General features: G+C 52.7%; 1 protein-coding gene across 1 annotated transcript in view; it reads left to right on the top strand.

Moving 5' to 3' along the window:
• Positions 1 to 17,027: 17,027 nt before the first annotated feature.
• The window catches only part of CLPB (ClpB family mitochondrial disaggregase), a 140,097-nt gene continuing 138,704 nt past the window's right edge, over positions 17,028 to 18,420 (top strand). Inside the window, exon 1 of the mRNA XM_065423387.1 lies at positions 17,028 to 17,580. Coding sequence (XP_065279459.1) covers positions 17,028 to 17,580 — 553 coding nt within the window. The remainder of the gene's footprint in view (positions 17,581 to 18,420) is intronic.

The following is an 18,420-nucleotide window of genomic DNA, read 5'->3' on the forward strand; positions in this document are numbered from 1 at the left end:
TTCTGTAGTGGTCATTGCCAGTAGCCGCAATGTATAGTAGCCACTACGGATTTCTAGGGGCCACAGATTTGTTGCAACATTACCTTCCTGTTTTACCAATGGGGAAACTGAGGCACAGAGCAAGAAAGTAACTTGTCTGGTGCCACATGCTGAATCAGAGACAAGATGAGAACTTGGGTATTCCCTGCAGTGACCACTAACCAGTGCTGTCTTTCATTTCCTTCCCCATCAGGTGCCACCTGAATCCAGATTAGGTTCTAGTAACACAGTTTCTAAGAGAGACCCATTGACTGTATGGATTTTAATTGTTGTCTTAAAATCATACAGGATTAAGTCATTAGTTCCTGTTCCTGCAATCGCATCTAGGCAGATGGACCCTTGCGCCCACTCAGAACTAAGGGCTTGCCCACCTGGAGCCAACTGCAAGATCAGGATCTTAATCTGTATTTGTTTGATTGTAGGATCTCGGTTTCTAGATGCCCAGTTATGATTTTTATTACAGGAGCACCTAGAGCTCCAGCTGAGATTGGGCCCGCGTTGTGCTGGGGGATATACTGGTGCATAGTTCCTGCCCTGAAGTGTGTGCAATCAAGCAGACAAGTCAGTGAGAAGGACTGTTACAATTTGACAGATGGGGGAACTAAAACCAAAGCAAAGTGACTCCCAAGCTCACAAAGCAAGTCCGTGTTAGAGCTGGGAATCAAACATAGGTCGTTTGTGTCCCAGTTCAGTCCCTGAACCATAAAACCGTCCCTTGATACGTTCTATCAATATTAAAGCTTTATGGTCCTTTCACCCCCATCACTGAATGTGCCTTTGGAAATGATGGAGGCCAGCAGAGCTGACCAGAAATGGAAAGGACTGTTGCGTTGTGGTAAGTAAAGCAGAGCTGCAGAGGGGATCCCTCCGTATCTGTGCAGAGCAGACAAGCTGGGCTTGCACAGAGAAAGGCACAGCTGTTGCAATATTTACATAGATAGAACAAACAGATCAGCTTGTTTTGCCAGAAAAGGGGAAGAAATTGCCCGTGTCAAGCGGCTGCGTGGCTGATGGGCAGGAGGTTGTTGCTTCAGGATTTTTTTCTCTCAATTAATAGATGACAAAGATGCCCATTTCCAGCCCTAGGTGCCCTCCTCTTGCAAAAACAGAACTGGCTGGTTAACGGGAGTGGAGGAAACCCCAAACCAGCTCAGTTAAGACCTAGCCTTGCCAATCAACCTGGGCAGGAGCGGAGCCTAGACGAGGAGACAGGTCAAGGGTGGGCACGTAAATACTCTCCTTGCATAAACCATTGCTCCAAGCTCTCCGAGCAAACCGGCCGGCCAAGCCTCAGCACCTCCGTGAACTGGCTGGTTGGCACTAAAGACGTTTCCAGCATGGTCCATAATCTGTAACCTCTAAGATGGCCTGCTCCTGCTCCTACTGAATCCATGAGTATTTTCCCCGCAATTTCAATGGAAACAGAATTGGGCCCTGAGGATCTATCCCCAGAAGGGGGGAGAATAAAATTCTGAACAATAACCAAAAAAAAAAAACCTCACACAAGCACGTCAAGGCTGGTTTGTCAGGGGATGGATGGTGCAGTGGTTAGAGCAGCAGCTATGAGGCTCAGAAAACCCCACTTCAATTCCCTGCTTTGTTACAGCCTCCCTGTGGGCCCTTGATCCAGTAATTTAGCCTCTCTGTGCCTCAGTTCCCCTTCTGTACAATGGGGATAACAACACTGCCTTGCCACACAGGGGGCCTGGGGAATTCATAGAACTGGAAGGGATCTTGAGAGGTCATCTAGTCCCGTCCCCTGCATGAGAGATTGGGAGGTGCCGAGGCACTACAGTGCTGGGAGACCTGTTAGTCTCTTAAATAAATAGATAAAATGCCTTGGTTTTAAACAATCACTTGCCTACCTGTGTTACTAAGGGCTCTTTCTTTAATTAAAACTGACCCAGGGCCAGCCCCATAGCTGGTGTGCATCAGCGTCACACCCATTATACCAGCTAAGGGGCTCTCCCTTCATTTCTGAAAATCCCAATTTACTTTTCAGTTTTTATGCTCCTTGGGGCCAGAGTGGAGGGGGGGCCTTACCAGTTCCCCTGCACAGTTTGGGGTCCAGAGGGTGCTAGGGGGAGGGGTGGCCCCAGCTGGGCCCCATTCTTAACAGAAAGTTGGGCATGGAGTTTAAGGATCTGTCTAGATACCTATATCCAACAGACCAAGATCCTCAAATGGTATTTAGGCTCCTAACTTCTACTGCAGTGGTCCCCAAACTTTTGAAGTCATGCTCCCCTTACCCCAATGTAATCTGCCCGTGCCTCCTGGGAGCCATGGTTGGGGGCTGGAAGCGGGGCTGCGGTTGGAGCCCGAGGCCGGGGCTGGAGCTGTGGTTGGAGCTGGGGGCAGAACTGTGGCCAGGGCCAGAGGTGTGGCTGCAGCTGGGGCCAAGTCACATCCAGGGGACATGGCCAACCAGGGGGCCAGGAGCTGGGGACAGAGTGGGGCTGGGTGGCGCTTTCTTCTGCCCCCCGTGGGGCCTGGCCCTGCTGCCCCTCCAAACATTCCTGCACGCCGTCCTGCGAGGGGCATGTCCTACCGTTTGGGGGCCTCTGTTCTATTGAAATGAGCGGAAGGGAGGAGCCGAAATACCTTTGAGAGCTGAGCTATGGGACTTCACGCCCTGGGCACTCACCTTTGAAACTCAGAACGGCAACTTTTTGCAGCGGCTTTGCACGTGGAGCAGGGCAGCGACGCATTGGGGCCCATACAGCCTGATCCGAAACCTACTGCAGTCAATAGAAATCCTTCCCTTGCCTCCACTGGACTCCGGGTCAGGGCTGTATATTTAATACAAAAAAACCCTCCACGTTACACGAATGACACTGTCGCAGGGCTAAGTCCTCCAGTGTCAAGCGATGCCCAATGACGGTAACTTGGTTCACTTTAACTCTCTCCCTTTGTCTTCTGTAGGCAGGAGGGTCTGGAATTGCTTGGCAGGCGGTTCAGGCCCAGACCCTCAAAAGGATTTAGGTTCCTAATGTCCATTGATTTCAATGGACTTTAGGTGCCTAAACACCTTTGAGGATTGGGCCTTAGTTTGTAGCTAAATTAGCTGTGAAAACACATCCACACTGTCAACTTTAGCTGCGTATTTTGCAAGATTTCTTCTAGGCCTTTCTGTGATGTAATCCGGCTGATCTGCGGTCGGGGGAAGCGTTCAAGTGGCTGTCGTTTCTGAGCCTTTTGCTACTGGTGACAAGCCCGGCTCGCAGAGCCCTCTCTGTCCTGCAGGTGGCAGCGTGTCTGTCTGTCTGACTCTTCCCAGACGCTTGGGTGTGTGAGCGTGGCTGTATCTGGATGCATTGAATCATAGAATATCAGGGTTCGAAGGGACCTAAGGAGGTCACCTAGTCCAACCCCCTGCTCAAAACAGGGCCACTCCCCAGATTTTTGCCCCAGATCCCTAAATGGTCCCCTCAAGGATTGAACTCACAACGCTGGGTTTAGCAGGCCAATGTGCAAACCACTGAGCCTATGTTGCAGGTTCCATCAGCATCTGAAAACTGATTGGGAGGGGAAGCACCTCCAGGTTCCTCCTTTGCTTTCCCACTGGAGCTGTGGCACTCAGCCAGCCCTCTCATGCGTCCAGCTCTGCCCTGCTCTGTACTGAAGGGGCCTGTAGTCCATCAAGGAAAGGGCAGGAACCCAAAGGCATCCTCAGGAGCTGAGGCTGTTGCCCTCCCGTTTCATGCAGAGCTAGCTGCTTGGATCCCGGTGGAGGCTGCATGCAGAGTAATCTCTGCTGGCTGCATCTTGATGTTAATGGTCCAGGCAGCCACGGTGCTCATCCGTAGATTAAACCGGGGGGCCCCCTCCAAGTGAGGAGTGGAGGAGGCACCTTGGACACTGAGCAAGTGCGTGTGGCACAGGGCTGTGCTCCTGGCCTGCAGTCTGAGGCGGCCAGCTCTCTGCGTAGGTGTGTGCTCTGCCCGTGGTGGTTCTGGTATTGCTGCACCTTCCTTCTGTTCCGCGGGTCGCTCCCTGCGAAGGGTGGGGGGTGCAGACCCAGCCTTTTCCCTTTTGTCTTGGCTCGCCAGTCGTTTCCAAGGACCTGAGGTGCTGATCAGCCGTAAGTGGCCCAGAACGTCACCCTAGAAGTAACCCTCTGCTCCAGATTGCCGTGGGCCTCATCACAGAAAAGTGAAAATGCCTAAACCCTGATCAGCAGCTCTACTGGCTGGCAAATATGAACTGAATCCCGCAGTGCAAATGAGGTGTCCTGCTTCCCACAGCCTTGCTGATTCCCTGTCTCAGGTAACTTACAAAATGCACCTGTCTGACCCTAGGAAACCTTTGTTCTGAGCTAGACTCTGACCACTGCTCCCTTGTCTGTTTCCTAAACTCCGGCCGTTTCGAAGGAAGGCTCTGGCTGCAGAGATTAGGCCTCTGGGGAAGAGGAAGTGTGTCTTTAAGGGAGAGGAGAGGAATCCCCCGCCAAGTTAGGTGTCCATTTGGGCTTGGGTGCAGGTAGGTTCATCACAAGTTGCCGCTTCATCCCGTGCCCTTCTTGGGGGAGGGAGGGAGTCTAGTTTTCAATCTGAGTTAAGAATCATGATACTCTTGAATGGTGGATGAATGTATTAAATGGGTCCAAAGGGGTGGCAGAGATTCAGGGTGCCAGCTGGAAGCAGGTGAGTCCAACGCCCCCTTGGACAGGGTGTGCCAGGATCATACTGGGGCTTGGAGCTTTAGAATGATGGGTTGTGTGTGAGTGTGTCCCTAAGAACTGCTTTGCGAGTGTGTGGATCGAGCTGTCCGTGCTGTGTCCTACAACCGGCTCTCTTCTCCAGGCGGCTAGTCTTAGCGGAGGTGATCACTGCACCTCGTTCGCTGCTTGTGCAAGGGGACAGCGTATTTCTAGGTCCCTCCCTTTGAGCTACGCAGCTTCTCCAGCTCAGAGCCAGGGAGACACTCAGCAGTGATCTCCAGTTTGTCTCCTGGCTTGTGGCCGGGCTCATTTTAAGCTGCGTCCTTCCCCTGCCGGCCGGTGCACCTGCACTGGGTCTCTGTGTGGCTGAGCTCTCTCTGGACGTGCCTTTCCAGTGAATCCAATCGACGTAGCTGCAGGCTCCTCGCACCGCTGCGGTTTCGAGTGGCGTGGAAGCAGTGCTGCTAGCTCTGGGGCATGGCTGCGTGGGGCTCCTACGTGCAACTTAGAAGCTGTAGCTTGCCCCAAGCCAGAGACTCCTAAAAGGTGCCGAGAGAATTCCCAGGGCACCTGGGCTTGTCAGCAGTAGGAACAATAGAGGGCCCAGGCCTGGACTGCTCTCCTGCAGAGATAGCGTGTTTGAGTGCTGCTCTAGACCTTTCTGTGAAGGAGGTGGGCAGCAGCGGTCCACTCTGATGTAATAACACATGGGCAGTGGGGTCTGGAACAGGACAAAGCAGCTTTTCCCTCTAGGCTTAAACTGCTTGTTGCTGACAGCTGGATTTGTGTATTGTGGGTCACTGCAGCACAGTGTGTACAAGGCAAATGGCTATTGGGGGGGTTAATATCTGTCCTGCACAGAATATTAAAATAACCTGCTTAACTAGGTGAATCGGTGAGACTAAACTCCTTTGCGCAAAGAAGGACCGTGGTAGTTCTAAGTGTGGCTGGCCATCCACCTCCTCAGAGTTTGAAGATTAACAAGACGGCACTTGCAAATCTTCCTCTATATGCAAATCATGTGATTTCCAAAGGCTCATTTTGACTCCATTGAATAAAAATCCATTTCTTCTCCAATGCTCCAGAGCTCTTGCCCTCAGAAAGGAATGTTTTCCTGCTACATTTCAGCATCCCACCTCCAACCATTCCCATGCTACAGCTGTTGAAAAAACCCCAAAGTCACGATATTTTCTTTTTAATTGTGAGGAAATTGTCATTTTGCCCCACTTCCCTCCAACTCAAAAAAGGCCAAATGGATTTTGCTTTTGGGTCGGGACTAAGCCTGGAGAATTTCAGCCAGAAAAGTAGAAGTCTTAGTCCAAGCAATTTAAAACAGGGGGTTAGAATGGAAAAGCTTATGCACCTCAATTCTAGTTAATCCTAATTGCACTGGAGTAGTGATTGTGGAAGAACTGGGAATAGAACCCAGGGCAGTGGATGGGGGACTCAAGAGAGTCTTTTCAGTAGAGTATCCTGAATAGATTGTCATTATAGTCAGGCACTACATTGCCTCTTTAAAACTTTCAGCTAACCGGTCAGGTTAATACTGTGTAGTAGCTGCATTAGCTAGGCTTGGAAGGATTACATTTTTATTGATAAATGTTGGTAAGTGTCAATTTCACCATACACACAAACTGACCAAAAATATTTGCACTGATAATAATCGACCTTTACAGACAGGCAAAGTAAGAAAAATGCTCCTTGAGAACTCATTAGAATCCAAAATCCAGTGATTTAGACTTTTGAAGTAGGCTTGTTACAAATGGACTCATGAAGAAATAGTAAAAAACAGGTGTGATATATAAAGCTTTAACTTTTTGAATCTCAGCGTCTACAATTGTCTGATGCCCCATAATTTCCCGCAACTGTGCAAATGTAAATGGATCAAAATCTGTGAAAGTGCTTAAAAATAAACATTAACATTATCTGTCAAAAGAATAGTGCTCACTTTGCCAGGACTAACGTCTTATTACAATCCGGGGAGCCTCCCAAAAGGCAGTTAATATGGTTAATACAGCAACACATCTGGTGTTTTGAATTGTAGCTAGACGCATGTGTCAGAGAGACATGAATCTTAAATGGAACTCAAACTTCTGGGCATATCTGTTTGTGTATTTATTTGCCATTCAGATGTCAGTTCAGCTAATAACAGTGTTTATAGGCATAATTGGTTTATCTGATACTCCCGACAATTTTCCCTCTGTCTCATCAGCATGCGAAATTGGATCCGTGTGTAATTGTCGTTTCTGAGCTGAATGGGAGGCTGAAGGATGATTCATGCAATGCAGAACGGCTAATGCACCGGACAATGGTTTTCTACAAATCCCCTGCAGGCACGGAGCCGATTGCAGTTTGTAGGGAATTTCCTGGGCATTTATGGTCCTGTATAACCCAAGCTCCACCCCTCTGGTCGTCATTCCCTAGAAACGCCATGTGCCAAAGGTTGCTATTATTGCATAAAGCACACATCTGAGAAGAGACTGTGAAAATCGTCCCCTCCTTCTGCTCCCTGCTGGACGTATTGGAGTCAGAGTGGCTGACTTCAGCCAAGCAGAGCCACCATCTAGTGGTCACCGTTAAAAAGTCAGTGTGGAGGTAAGAGCTGGATTCTACTGCGGCTCATGCATCATCTACATCATTGTTAACTAAGGCCCAGAGCCTCAAAGAAACCAATGGGAGTTAAGTAGCAGAGGGGTAGCCGTGTTAGTCTGGATCTGTAAAAAGCAACAGAGAGTCCTGTGGCACCTTTAAGATTAACAGATGTATTGGAGCATAAGCTTTCGTGGGTGAATGCCCACTTCGTCGGACATGCATCCGACGAAGTGGGCATTCACCCACGAAAGCTTATGCTCCGATACATCTTTTAGTATTAAAGGTGCCACAGGACTCTCTGTTGCTTTTTTCAATGGGAGTTAGGCACCTAAATACCTTTGAGGAGCTGGGCCTAATTTCCAATTGCAGGGCCCGATCCTGTTTACATTACACCCGCGCAGCCCCAGTTTGGAGGCAGTAAGGCTCCCCCGGTGTAACGAAGGGCAGATCTGAAGGCCACGGGTGCTGCACGGTTGCCACTAAGGGTACCATTTGCACTGCAGAATCTGTATTTCTCAAGACCATGCACAAGCCAGAAAGAAGCCAGCTTGACTCTCAGATCCCAGAGGGAGTTCACAGTGCTGGCACTCTGGAAAAAAAATCTTTCCGCTTGCAATTTGAGCACATTTGATCTGGAGTCTTTGATGGATGATAAACATGGAGCTCCCATAAACATGGAACATTAAAGATCCTGAGGCTTGATCCTCTATCTTTGGCTAAAATGTTCCCCTCCTGCCCTGTTGGATGCTAGCTGCTTGCTGGCCTCCTCCCCAGAGGACGGTGCATTTCAGTGATGTTAAATGTCCTGTATTTATTGCTTTCCTTGTATCTATTTTCCTGGACAGGTCTCCCACTAGCTATGTCCTGCTGTCCATGGAAATTCTTTAGGCTCCTTCTGGAAATAGGGGCTCCCTCACATGTAAACACAATCACGGTTAGCGTTCCGCACAGCTGCTGCTTGAGGTGGGGCGATACAGAGAGGCAGCGTGGACCAGTGAGGAGACCACTGGCTTGGGATTGAGGAGACCTGGTTCTGGGGTCTGTCCCTGGTGCTGCTAATAACCCTGGGCCAGTCATTTCACCTCTGGTTCCCCTCCCATCATTTGTCAGCCTGGTGTGTTTCATTTGTGGGGGAGTGCTTCTTGCTGTGTGTTTGTACAGCACCTAACACAATAGGACCCTGGTCTCAGGTGAAGTCTCTAGGTGTTACTGTCACACACATAGTAATGGGGTTTGCTCCTAAGTCAATGGAAAGTCTCTCTGGATCCCAGCACGAGTGGGAGCGGACACTCGAGTGTGAGATTTCCCCCTGTACCTACTAAGTGGAGCTTGCTGGAGCTGGGGTGAAGGCAACTGCTATGGGGAATTACCGAGCAAGTGGACTTGCTCTTTGGATGGGGGTAAATACAACAGGGCCAGAGCCCCAGGCAGGGTGGAGCCGTGGGCCAGGCCCTGGCGACAGCGTCTGCGGGAAGGAATGTTATTTGTTATTCTGGGTATTCCGAGGGTTCTCAGAGACCCCATGGAGATTGGGTCCCCGCTGCGCCGGGCGCTGCACATGCACAGCAAGAGCCCCAGCCCAGATAGACAATACGAAAGGCCGGGCCGTTATCCCCATGTTACAAGGTGGGGAAACCGAGGCACAGACCGATCCCTGCGCTGGCCCAGATACCAGCGAGGGCGCCTCCCCTGTGCAGAGACTGTGGGGGCCTTTCAACACTGCCCTAACCTCTCCTCCACTCCAAGGCTTTTCAGGGGGGGAAAACGGGCACCGAGAGCTGGCTTAGCAGCAGGTCCAGGGGCTCTCTGTACCGAGGGGGATTCCCTAGGCTCCGTACACCTGCCCTGCGATTCCTACGCCAGCCCAGCTGGGGGAGGCGAGGTCATCGCTAAACCGTAGCCCCATGGCAGGGCTGTTGGCCAGCAGCAAGCTACGGCTCTTATCTGCCAGTGTGAGAGGCAGACCTAGAAGCCAGGCAGCCCCCACCCCCCACACACGCTGAGCGGCAGCTGTCAGCAGTTGCCCTGATGGGGAGCAGTCATGCAGGGTCTATCTGGCCCCCTCTGCTCACGCTGACTGCAGCAGGTGCTGGGGGCCCTCGGTCTCTCAGCGGCAGGGCTCAGAACCACGCAGGTTTGGGGCCCATGCCGTGCACGGGAGGCAAATGCACTGACCTCTCTACAAGCTCCTTGCGGGCGGAGGTGGGGGCACGGGGGCTGTCAGGCAGGCCCAGCTGCCCCACTGCCTGCAAGACCAGAGTCACAGACGGTGCCAAGCTTGACTTGAAAGGAGCTGCGCTGTCTGACGCCTGATGGGGATCTGGCCCGGTAAGGGGGCCTGTTGTCTTCAGCAAGGCCTCAGTGAGCAGCCAAAATCTCACTCAGGGTTTGAGTGAGTGGGGAACGGGCATAGACGCAGACAAATGGCAGGAGACAGCAGCCCCTCTGCTGCGGGCGTGTCTCTGAGGCAGGGAGCACAGGCTAGTGGTTAAAACACAAAGATTCTGGGGAGCAGCCCGGGATCCCACAGCACCCCTGTGAGCTGGGGCAGGCTGGTAGCACTGGCTCCATTTCACAGGTGAGGAAACTGAGGCACAAAGAGGTCGAGTGACTTGCCAAAAGTTCAAGGCCAGAGGGGACCATCAGTTTATCTAGTCTGGTCGCCTGTCTATCACAGGCCCTTACATCTCACCAGTTACCCCTGTACTGAGCCCAATGTCTATAGCCAGTGGCATAGAATCCACATTCATGCTCCACTTTTCGCTTCACCTAAATTCCCTCTCAAATGTAGTTTCACACTGGATACAGTTTTCTTCCCTTCCTGTCGGGTAGTGTTGCCCTGCGCTGTTAAAGCAGGTGCCATGTTCCACCTCAGAGGCAGAAGCAGCAAAGAGTCCTGTGGCACCTTACAGACTAACAGACGTATTGGAGCATGAGCTTTCGTGGGTGAATACCCACTTCACTCACGAAAGCTCATGCTCCAATACGTCTGTTAGTCTATAAGGTGCCACAAGACTCTTCGCTGCTTTTACAGATCCAGACTAACACGGCTACCCCTCTGATACTCAGAGGTAGCTGCATTTCAGTGGCGAGAGGGCGATCTTTGGGGCCAAAGATCTTAATAAAATTGCAAGACATTATGAGGATCTTCATTGCCGGACACATTAACTTTCGGTCCAGTTTGTGTGGCGTTGTCCTGCCATCTAGTGGCCAGTTAGTTGAATCAGAGCGTGAACTGGCCCCCATCTACTTCTGACCCTACAGGTACATGAGCTGTGTGCCTGGGGTGGAATCCTGGCCCCACTGAAATCAATGGGAATTTTGTCACTAATAGGCCAAGATTTCACTTCCAAAGAGACAGCTAACTAGAAAAGACAAAATAATTCTTGCCAATTCATTTCACGCTCAGGTTCCCCCACTGGAGCGCATTGTAGTTTATATTGTAATGAGCTGGCTAAATGTGTATGTGTCACTTCGGCCCTCTCCTGGATGGAATCCGAACTGCTCACATCTGTGTCCTAGGCCCTATACTGCTAACATTTAATGAAGATTCTCCTTTAGTTCAAGTGGCAGGTGTCAGGCTTTAAGGCAGGAGGATGTGGGTCCAGTCACGAATGGCTCTGGTATCTCTGTACAGCGGCAGGCTGTTCCTGGGTTTCAGCTCAATTAAACTGTTCAATTTAAAAAAATAAATTTTTTTGGACTGTCGGGCTGGGAGAGGGGGGTTGATAGTGAGTCTCCATCGCCTTGGATCAGGTGGGAGGATGCTTCCCTGCTGCTTATCATATCTGTTGCCGTGGCAATAGAGATGCCCCAGCCAAAATCAGGGCCCCACTACACGCACATGGAGAGAGAGGCCCTGCCCTGCCCCAGTCAGCTCACAAGTAAACAGACAGGGACAAAGAATGGGAAGGGAAGCAGAGGGGAAGTGACTTGCCCAAGGTCACACAGCAAGTCAGTAACAGAGCCAGGTCTGCCGAGTCCCAGTTCTGTGCCCTACTCACTAGACCACACTGCCTTAAGTCAGGGCTCGGCTCCATCTCCCTCACATTGGTTTGGACAGGCCCGGGGTAATAAGGCTCTTCCGCTCTGCTCCAGCATTGCCTCGGGATCAGGCTGCACAGGGGGTCCTCCTCCTTGCCCCTTCCCTGGGTCCCCCACCGCGCTATCCCTCCGGCCTGTGCCCAAAGCAGCTACAGCGCCACTTCTGAAGGGATGCTAGGGACGCAGGCAGGCCGGCCTTTCCGGGTCGCGGGGCAATGAGGTTACTCAATACCGGCACAGACGCTGCGGAGGCATCAAGCAGCGGGCACGTTGTTGTACATTATTTGTTTAGCTAGCGCGGCCGGGGGTGGGGAAGGCAGAAACAGTCTCTGGATTGTCACACGTTCCTATAAACACAGACAGATGGAGAAAGAAATACCAGACCCGCTCTCCAAGGCACTGACTCCCACGGGGAGACGTCTGCCGGAGCGAAAGCGCCTTCGCTAATATCCCCCCTTGCCGGGCAGTGAGTGCAGGCATGGAAGTGCAGCTACTGGAAAGTGACTAGCATCAATCTTGCTCGGTAGACACCTGGCCCGTGTGTCTCTGAGTTGCTTTTAGAGCTGCTGGCTTTACGGAGCCCAGGCGGCTACGGGAGAGCTCTCCTGGCTCGCGGAGCGGGGCTAGGTTCCCAGGGCAGGCTCTGTATTACTGCGGTGGTTGGAGAGACAGGGAGAACAGGTTGATTTTCACGTCCCTGGTGGTGACAGTGCCGGGAGTTAAGACAACCCGGTTTTGCCTTGAATGGGCCCCGCAATGGCTTTGTTGGAGTCACTTTGAGACCTGCTGCAGACTGTGGTAGCTGCGATGAACCTGGCTCGCTGAAATCTTACCATTCCAGGGCAGCGTTGTCTTCATAGCATCCTCTAGTGTGGATTTTTTAAAGGCTGGGGGGCGGAGGGGGCGCTGTATGAACCAGCTTTGCAGCAGACGCACAGCACCTGGGGCCTGCGTGACCACTGTCCAGAACACAGCAGCTCGTTCCACCATGCTGGGGATAAGCCAGCACCGTCCCGTTACGGACTGGGGCCCAGGAGGTCGCAGCGCTAGATTCCAGAGTCTAATCCACCTTGCAATGGGGAGTGCACTCTGGAAGGAAAATGAGAGCGTCACTGGAGAACCGAGTGAACGGCCCGTGGGAGGCATCTCCCTAACCAAATCTGATACCCTGCAAGTTTCAGGATTCGTTACAGGTGGGTTCTTCCAGCCCAGGTTTTACCCAGAGCCCGGTGCATGCTGGGACAAGGGCGATGGGAGTCTGATCAGACATGCAGATCCCCCTGCAGTGTAAACGTGATCAATACAGTTCCCAGTTATGGATCTCACTCTCCAGCATCCACGCCTTGATTTAAGAAGCTCCTGGCGTGCCAATCCCATTCCCTGCCTGCCTTGCCCAGGTTGGGGAGCAGTGAAGCTTTCACAAATGACTGTCACAGGCCCCCTTGTGACCCTGACACCTGTGCACAGAACAGGTGTGGGTGAGGATCCTTGAAGCAGCTGGAGTTACAGAACCCTGATGTGAATTCAGTGGGAACACCTTGCTGGCAGGAGGCCGGAGGGGTATCCTGACCTGGGCCAAGCACCTACTGTTAATGAGGTTTTATGCAGTGTCTGCGGCCTCTCGATTGTTGTTTACCATCGAGTTGTTGATCAGAGGGTTGCCAGGGATGTATAAACATCCTTTTTGCGAGAGGGCTGCAAGGGGTGAATATTTTTGCATCTAAGAGGTTTATGAAGGCTGCACTTTTGCAAGAAATGCGACGGTTTTGTAAGCAAAACATTTCTTTCCCCAGGGGATGGAGTTTTCAGGCAGCTCCAGTGACTGACACCTGTCAGCTTGAAGAAACTGCCTTCAAGCTGGCAGGCGGCCTGCCCCTTCCATGCAGCTGCTCTGCTCTGACAGATCATTATTATTACACCCACCACATGCAGAATGGCGAGAGTAGCTGAATGACAGCAGCTCCTCCGGCAGGCAGGCAGCTCCTTACCATGTTATGTCACTTCTGAAGATCAGTTACATGGGAAACCCCTGTAAGATGTAATGGAGCACAGAGCAGAAGCTCTCGTGGGTGGATAAGAAACAAGGGACAGCGTCTGAGGGTCTGTAGCACAGGAGAGACACGCTGGCTTGTTCTCTCTGGGAGAGATGCAGGATTGGAGGGCTGTATCTCCTAAACCTAGGAGCTAACTTGGTTGGGGTTAAAAACTTTTTCACTAGGAGGGTGGTGAAGCACTGGAATGGGTTACCTAGGGAAGTGGTGGAATCTCCATCCTTAGAGGTTTTTAAGGCCTGGCTTGACAAAGCCCTGGCTGGGGTGATTTAGTTGGTGTTGGTCCTGCTTTGAGCCGGGGGTTGGACTAGATACCTCCTGAGGTCTCCTCCAACCCTGATATTCTATGATTCTATGAAAAGCAATTGACAAATTTAGTAAGTTTCAATAAAGTCTCATCACTGGATTATTCACATCAGAGAATCTGAAACAATTAGTGGTTACCTCTCAGGAGAGATGCAGGATTGGAGGTCTGAATAACCACTACACTCTGTGGGTAGAAGGGGATGGGAATAGCAGGGGGCAATAGAATCATAGACTCATAGGATTGGAAGGGACCTAGAGAGGTCTAATCCAGTCCCCAGCACTCGTGGCAGGACTAAGTATTATCTATTCTAGACCATCCCTGACAGCTGTTTGTCCAACCTGCTCTTAAAAATCCCCAATGATGGAGATTCCACAACCTCCCTAGGCAATTTATTCCAGTGCTAAACAACCCTAAACCTCCCTTGCTGCAGTTTAAGCCCATTGCTTCTTGTCCTATCCTCAGAGGTTAAGGAGAACAATTTTTCTCCCTCCTCCTTGTAACAACCTTTTATGTACTTAAAAACGGTTATCATGTCCCCTCTCAGTCTTCTCTTCTCCAGATTACACAAACCCAATTTTGTCAGTATTCCCTCCTAGGTCACGTTTTCTAGACCTTGAATCATTTATGTTGCTCTTCTCTGGACTTTCTGCAGTTTGTCCACATCTTTCATGAAATGTGGCGCCCAGAACTGGACCCTGGATTCCAGCTCAGGCCTAATCAGAGCGGAGTAGAGCGGAAGAATTACTTCTCGTGTCTTGCGTACAACACTCCTGCTAATACATCCCAGACTGATGTTTGCTTTTTTTGCAACAGCGTTACACTGTTGATTCATATTTAGCTTGTGGTCCACTATAACCCCTAGATCCCTTTCCGCAGTACTCTTTCCTAGGCAGTCATTTCCCATTTTATATGTGTGCAACTGATTGTTCCTTCCTAAGGGGAGTGATAGACCAGGACGGAGGTGCTGTGACAGAGCTGAGGGGGAGCGGGGGTCAGGACTGGAAAAGCGGGGGGCTGAAGATCAGGGTTAAGTTGCATGGGGGGAGGGTTGGACGGCAATCACAGGGGCTGGCGTCAGCCAGCTGCTGGGGTGCATTTACCCTGCTGAGTGGTGCCCAGCACTGGCTTTGTAGTATCACCGTTCAGCGCTCCACGGACAGAGCCTGCCACCCCACACCACAAAGCAACCCAGGGGGGAGATACAGTTACCCCCCCGAACACCCCATCCTATGCCCCTCACCCCCCAGGGCCTGCTCTATGCTCCCAGGATCCCCCTTCCTTAGTGCCCCCGAGGCCTCCCCATGCAGCTCACCATCTGGAAGGCACTGGAGCTCCCCCTGCACCAAGCTGCTCTCACGACACCCACCAGGGAACTGCACATGCTAACCAGAAGGGAGGATAATTATAAACGGGCGGAGGAGGGGAAGGGGGGACCCGACGCAGCGCTGTTGCTGAGGCGCTGGCTGGAACAAGGGGGGGGGGGGTTAGCTAACAGCTGCCCTTGTTTAAGATTCAGGTGAACCCTCACTGTCTCCCAACGCCCTGGTTGTCTGGGCTGAGTCACTGCCAGCCTGCACTGTACATTGCTGGTTGCTCACGACACAGCCCTCAGCATGCAGAGCTGAGCCCCTGTGCTAGGTGGGGGAAATCATAGACGCGTAGGACTGGAAGGGACTTTGAGAGGTCGTCTAGTTCAGTCCCCCCTCAAGGCAGGACTAAGTATTGCCTAGATCAGCGGCTCTCAACCTTCCCAGACGACTGTACCCCTTTCAGGAGTCTGATTTGTCCTGCGTACCCCCCCAAGTTTCACCTCACTTCAAAACGACTTGCCTACAAAATCAGACAAAACAACGCAGACGGGTCACAGCACAATATTAATGAAAAGTTGCTGACTTTCTCATCACATAACTATCAAATAAATCAATTGGAATGTAAATACTGTACTTCCATTTCCGCGTACAGTCTACAGAGCAGCAGAAACAAGTCATTGTCTGAAATTTTAGTTTGTACTGACTTCACTGGGGCTTTTTATGTAGCCTGTTGTAAAACTAGGCAAATTTCGAGATGAGTTGATGTACTCCCCAGAAGACTTCTGCGTACCCGCAGGGGGGGGGGGGGGGACATACCCCTGGTTGAGAGCCACTAGTCTAGACCATCCCTGACAGGTGAAGCAGGAAAGGGATTGTGGGTGTCTGGCAGCAGCTTCCCTCCTATCCCCAGTTTGGTCTCAGCCAGGGGTAGGGAATCTCACCCCACTCCCTGCTCAGCTCAACTAGCCAGGTCACCTCAGGAGAGGCAGAAATGTCCCACCCCACCCCACCCCCGGTACCTGCCTGTTGCAGACAGTGCAGTGAACCCCCTACGACCTTGAGACACTGCATGGGAATTTAATGGGGTTATTAAACCATAGCAACTAGTAGGGGTGGGGGTTGTTTCACAAACTTAGTTCTTGGGCTGATGCGGGAAATCACAGTCCACAGGGAAAATCTCTTCTTGCAACAACCTCTGGCTGACACAACAATCAGAGCACCACCTCCTAGGCTACCACAGCCCTGGAGGGGGAGTCAGCCCTGGTCCCACTATGGGTCAGCCGGCACAGGGCTGGGGTGTTTGCCAAGGCCCCCTGGCTTGGGGTTGCACTCAGCTCTGGGTGCCCATCACCATCATCACATTGTTAGTGCTCCTGAGACCCAATGGCCCCAATCCTGATCCCAATCCCCGGCCAGGAACAGACACCCCTTATGATATCCTGCTCTAGCCACCAGAGCCCACTTCCTCCCAAGGGCCAGGAGTCCTGCTGGCCAGACCCCTCCCAGGACTGGGAACAGACCCCAGGGGTCCTGGCCTCTTCGGCTCTCAGTCCTAGACTCTCCTTCCACCCAGGCTCAGGGCTAGAACCCAGAGCCCCGCGCTCCCAAAGCCGAAGCACTAACCGCTAGGCCATGCTGCCACCTACCGGCAGCACTGGCTCACGCCGCCCTATGAAGAGCAACGGGGCGCCCGCATCCCTGTTACCAAAACGACATTCCCCAGCATGCCTCGGGATTTTACGCGGCCCAGCATGCTCCGCGGCCCGCCGCTGAGCGCCGCGTGTGAGGAGGGCGGGGAGTATTGTTTGCGTATACCCAGGGGCCTCATGGGAGTTGTAGTCCTCAGCCGGACATCCGCGGGGCTCTGCCTGCGAACAGACTACAACTCCCACCAGGCAGTTCGCGCCGCTGCGGCGTCCCGACGCAGCGTCTCCTCTGAAGCATTTTCTCGGGGGCCGCCATCTTTGTTTTTCTCCTCTGCTGGCGCCGCGGAGGGGCCCGAGCGAGGCCGGGCCGGGGCAACGATGCTGGCCTCCCTGCTGTCCAGACCTCCGCCTCCGGGCCTCGCCCGGCTCCTGAGGGCCCGGCCGCCGCCCCCGCGGCCCTCCCGTGGCGCCTCGGCGCGGACAGACCCGGCGGGCGAAGGCGGGGCCGCTGGGGGGCGCAGGGAGCCGCAGTCCCCGGGAGCGGCCGCTAGGGGGCGCGGGGCGGCGCAGCTGCAGTACCAGCGCGCGGCCACCAGAGCCCAGGGGCTGCAGTGTCTGGGGGCAGCCGCGAGGGGGCGCAGGGAGCTGGAGGGGCTGCAGGAGCGGGGCATGGGGGAGTTCAGGAGGCCAGAGCTGCAGGAGGTGGGCCCACGCACCACAGGGGCCAGGGCACCGGAGCTGCTGTTCTTGGTTGCACCCAGCCGGGAGCTGGAGCCGCAGGACCCAGGACCGGCTGCGGAGTGGCGCGTTCGTCTCAGGCCAGACCCCACGGGGCATCAGAAGAAGAGGGAGAGCTGGACTTGCCGGGCCGGGCTTCCTGCGTTTGCTGCTGCACTGGTGTATTGCTACAGCAAGGGCCACGCATCCAAGGGTGACTATTACTGACCCCTCTCTTTGCACTTGTGCTGTGTTAAAGCCCAGCACTCCCAGCGGGGGATGTTCTTCAGATAGCGCAGAGGCATTTGTGTGTCTTTAGTGGAGTCCAGACTTCGCCTGATCTCTGGGGGCAACTCCTCAAATGCAGCTGCCCTACTCTTTTCATAGAGGGGAGCGGCCTTGGGAGATGGCAGGACCCATGCGAGCTCTTTGGGGTAGGGACTGCCCTGTGTTTCTACAGCTGTTAGCACGAAGGGGTGCTGATCTCTGTTGTGGCTCCAGGGGCTACCATAAAACAAAGAAGAATGAGCCAAGCAATTTCTGTAGAGATACAAGTTCCCAGAATGCAACTGTCCATGGTCTGCCTGCCTCAAGATGGAGCACTGCATGGCTGGCTGTCCTGTGTCTGTGGACCACCCATCCTTGTTAGAGCAGAACGCATCTACAGGCTGGTTGGCAGGCTGTGCTGTTCTGGGGGATATGCCAGTCTTAGGTCTGTATTTATCCATTGTTTTAGTCTGTGTGTTGGAAGAGTCTATGTTTTCAGATTAGGGGGAGAGTTCTGTTAGGGAGGTTTGGCCAGCCTTAGACGAGGGGGTGAAATGGTTCTCCAAGAAGTGAGCTCCCTTTGTACAGAGCATACAAGTACAGTGCTAGAGTTGCACTGATATTTTAACTCAGGGCAGTTCGCTGCTGCAGACAATTTTAAGACGTGTGTGTGGTGGAAGAGTTATATACGCACCTTGTTAAGGCCAAGAGGCAGGATATTCTGAGCAATCTATGTTTTCCACAGTAATTAATTGGTGGCAGCCTCTCAGCCATTGCTTCTCAAATT

The sequence above is a fragment of the Emys orbicularis genome, chromosome 1 (assembly GCF_028017835.1).
Source record: "Emys orbicularis isolate rEmyOrb1 chromosome 1, rEmyOrb1.hap1, whole genome shotgun sequence".
Lineage (NCBI taxonomy): Eukaryota > Metazoa > Chordata > Testudines > Emydidae > Emys > Emys orbicularis.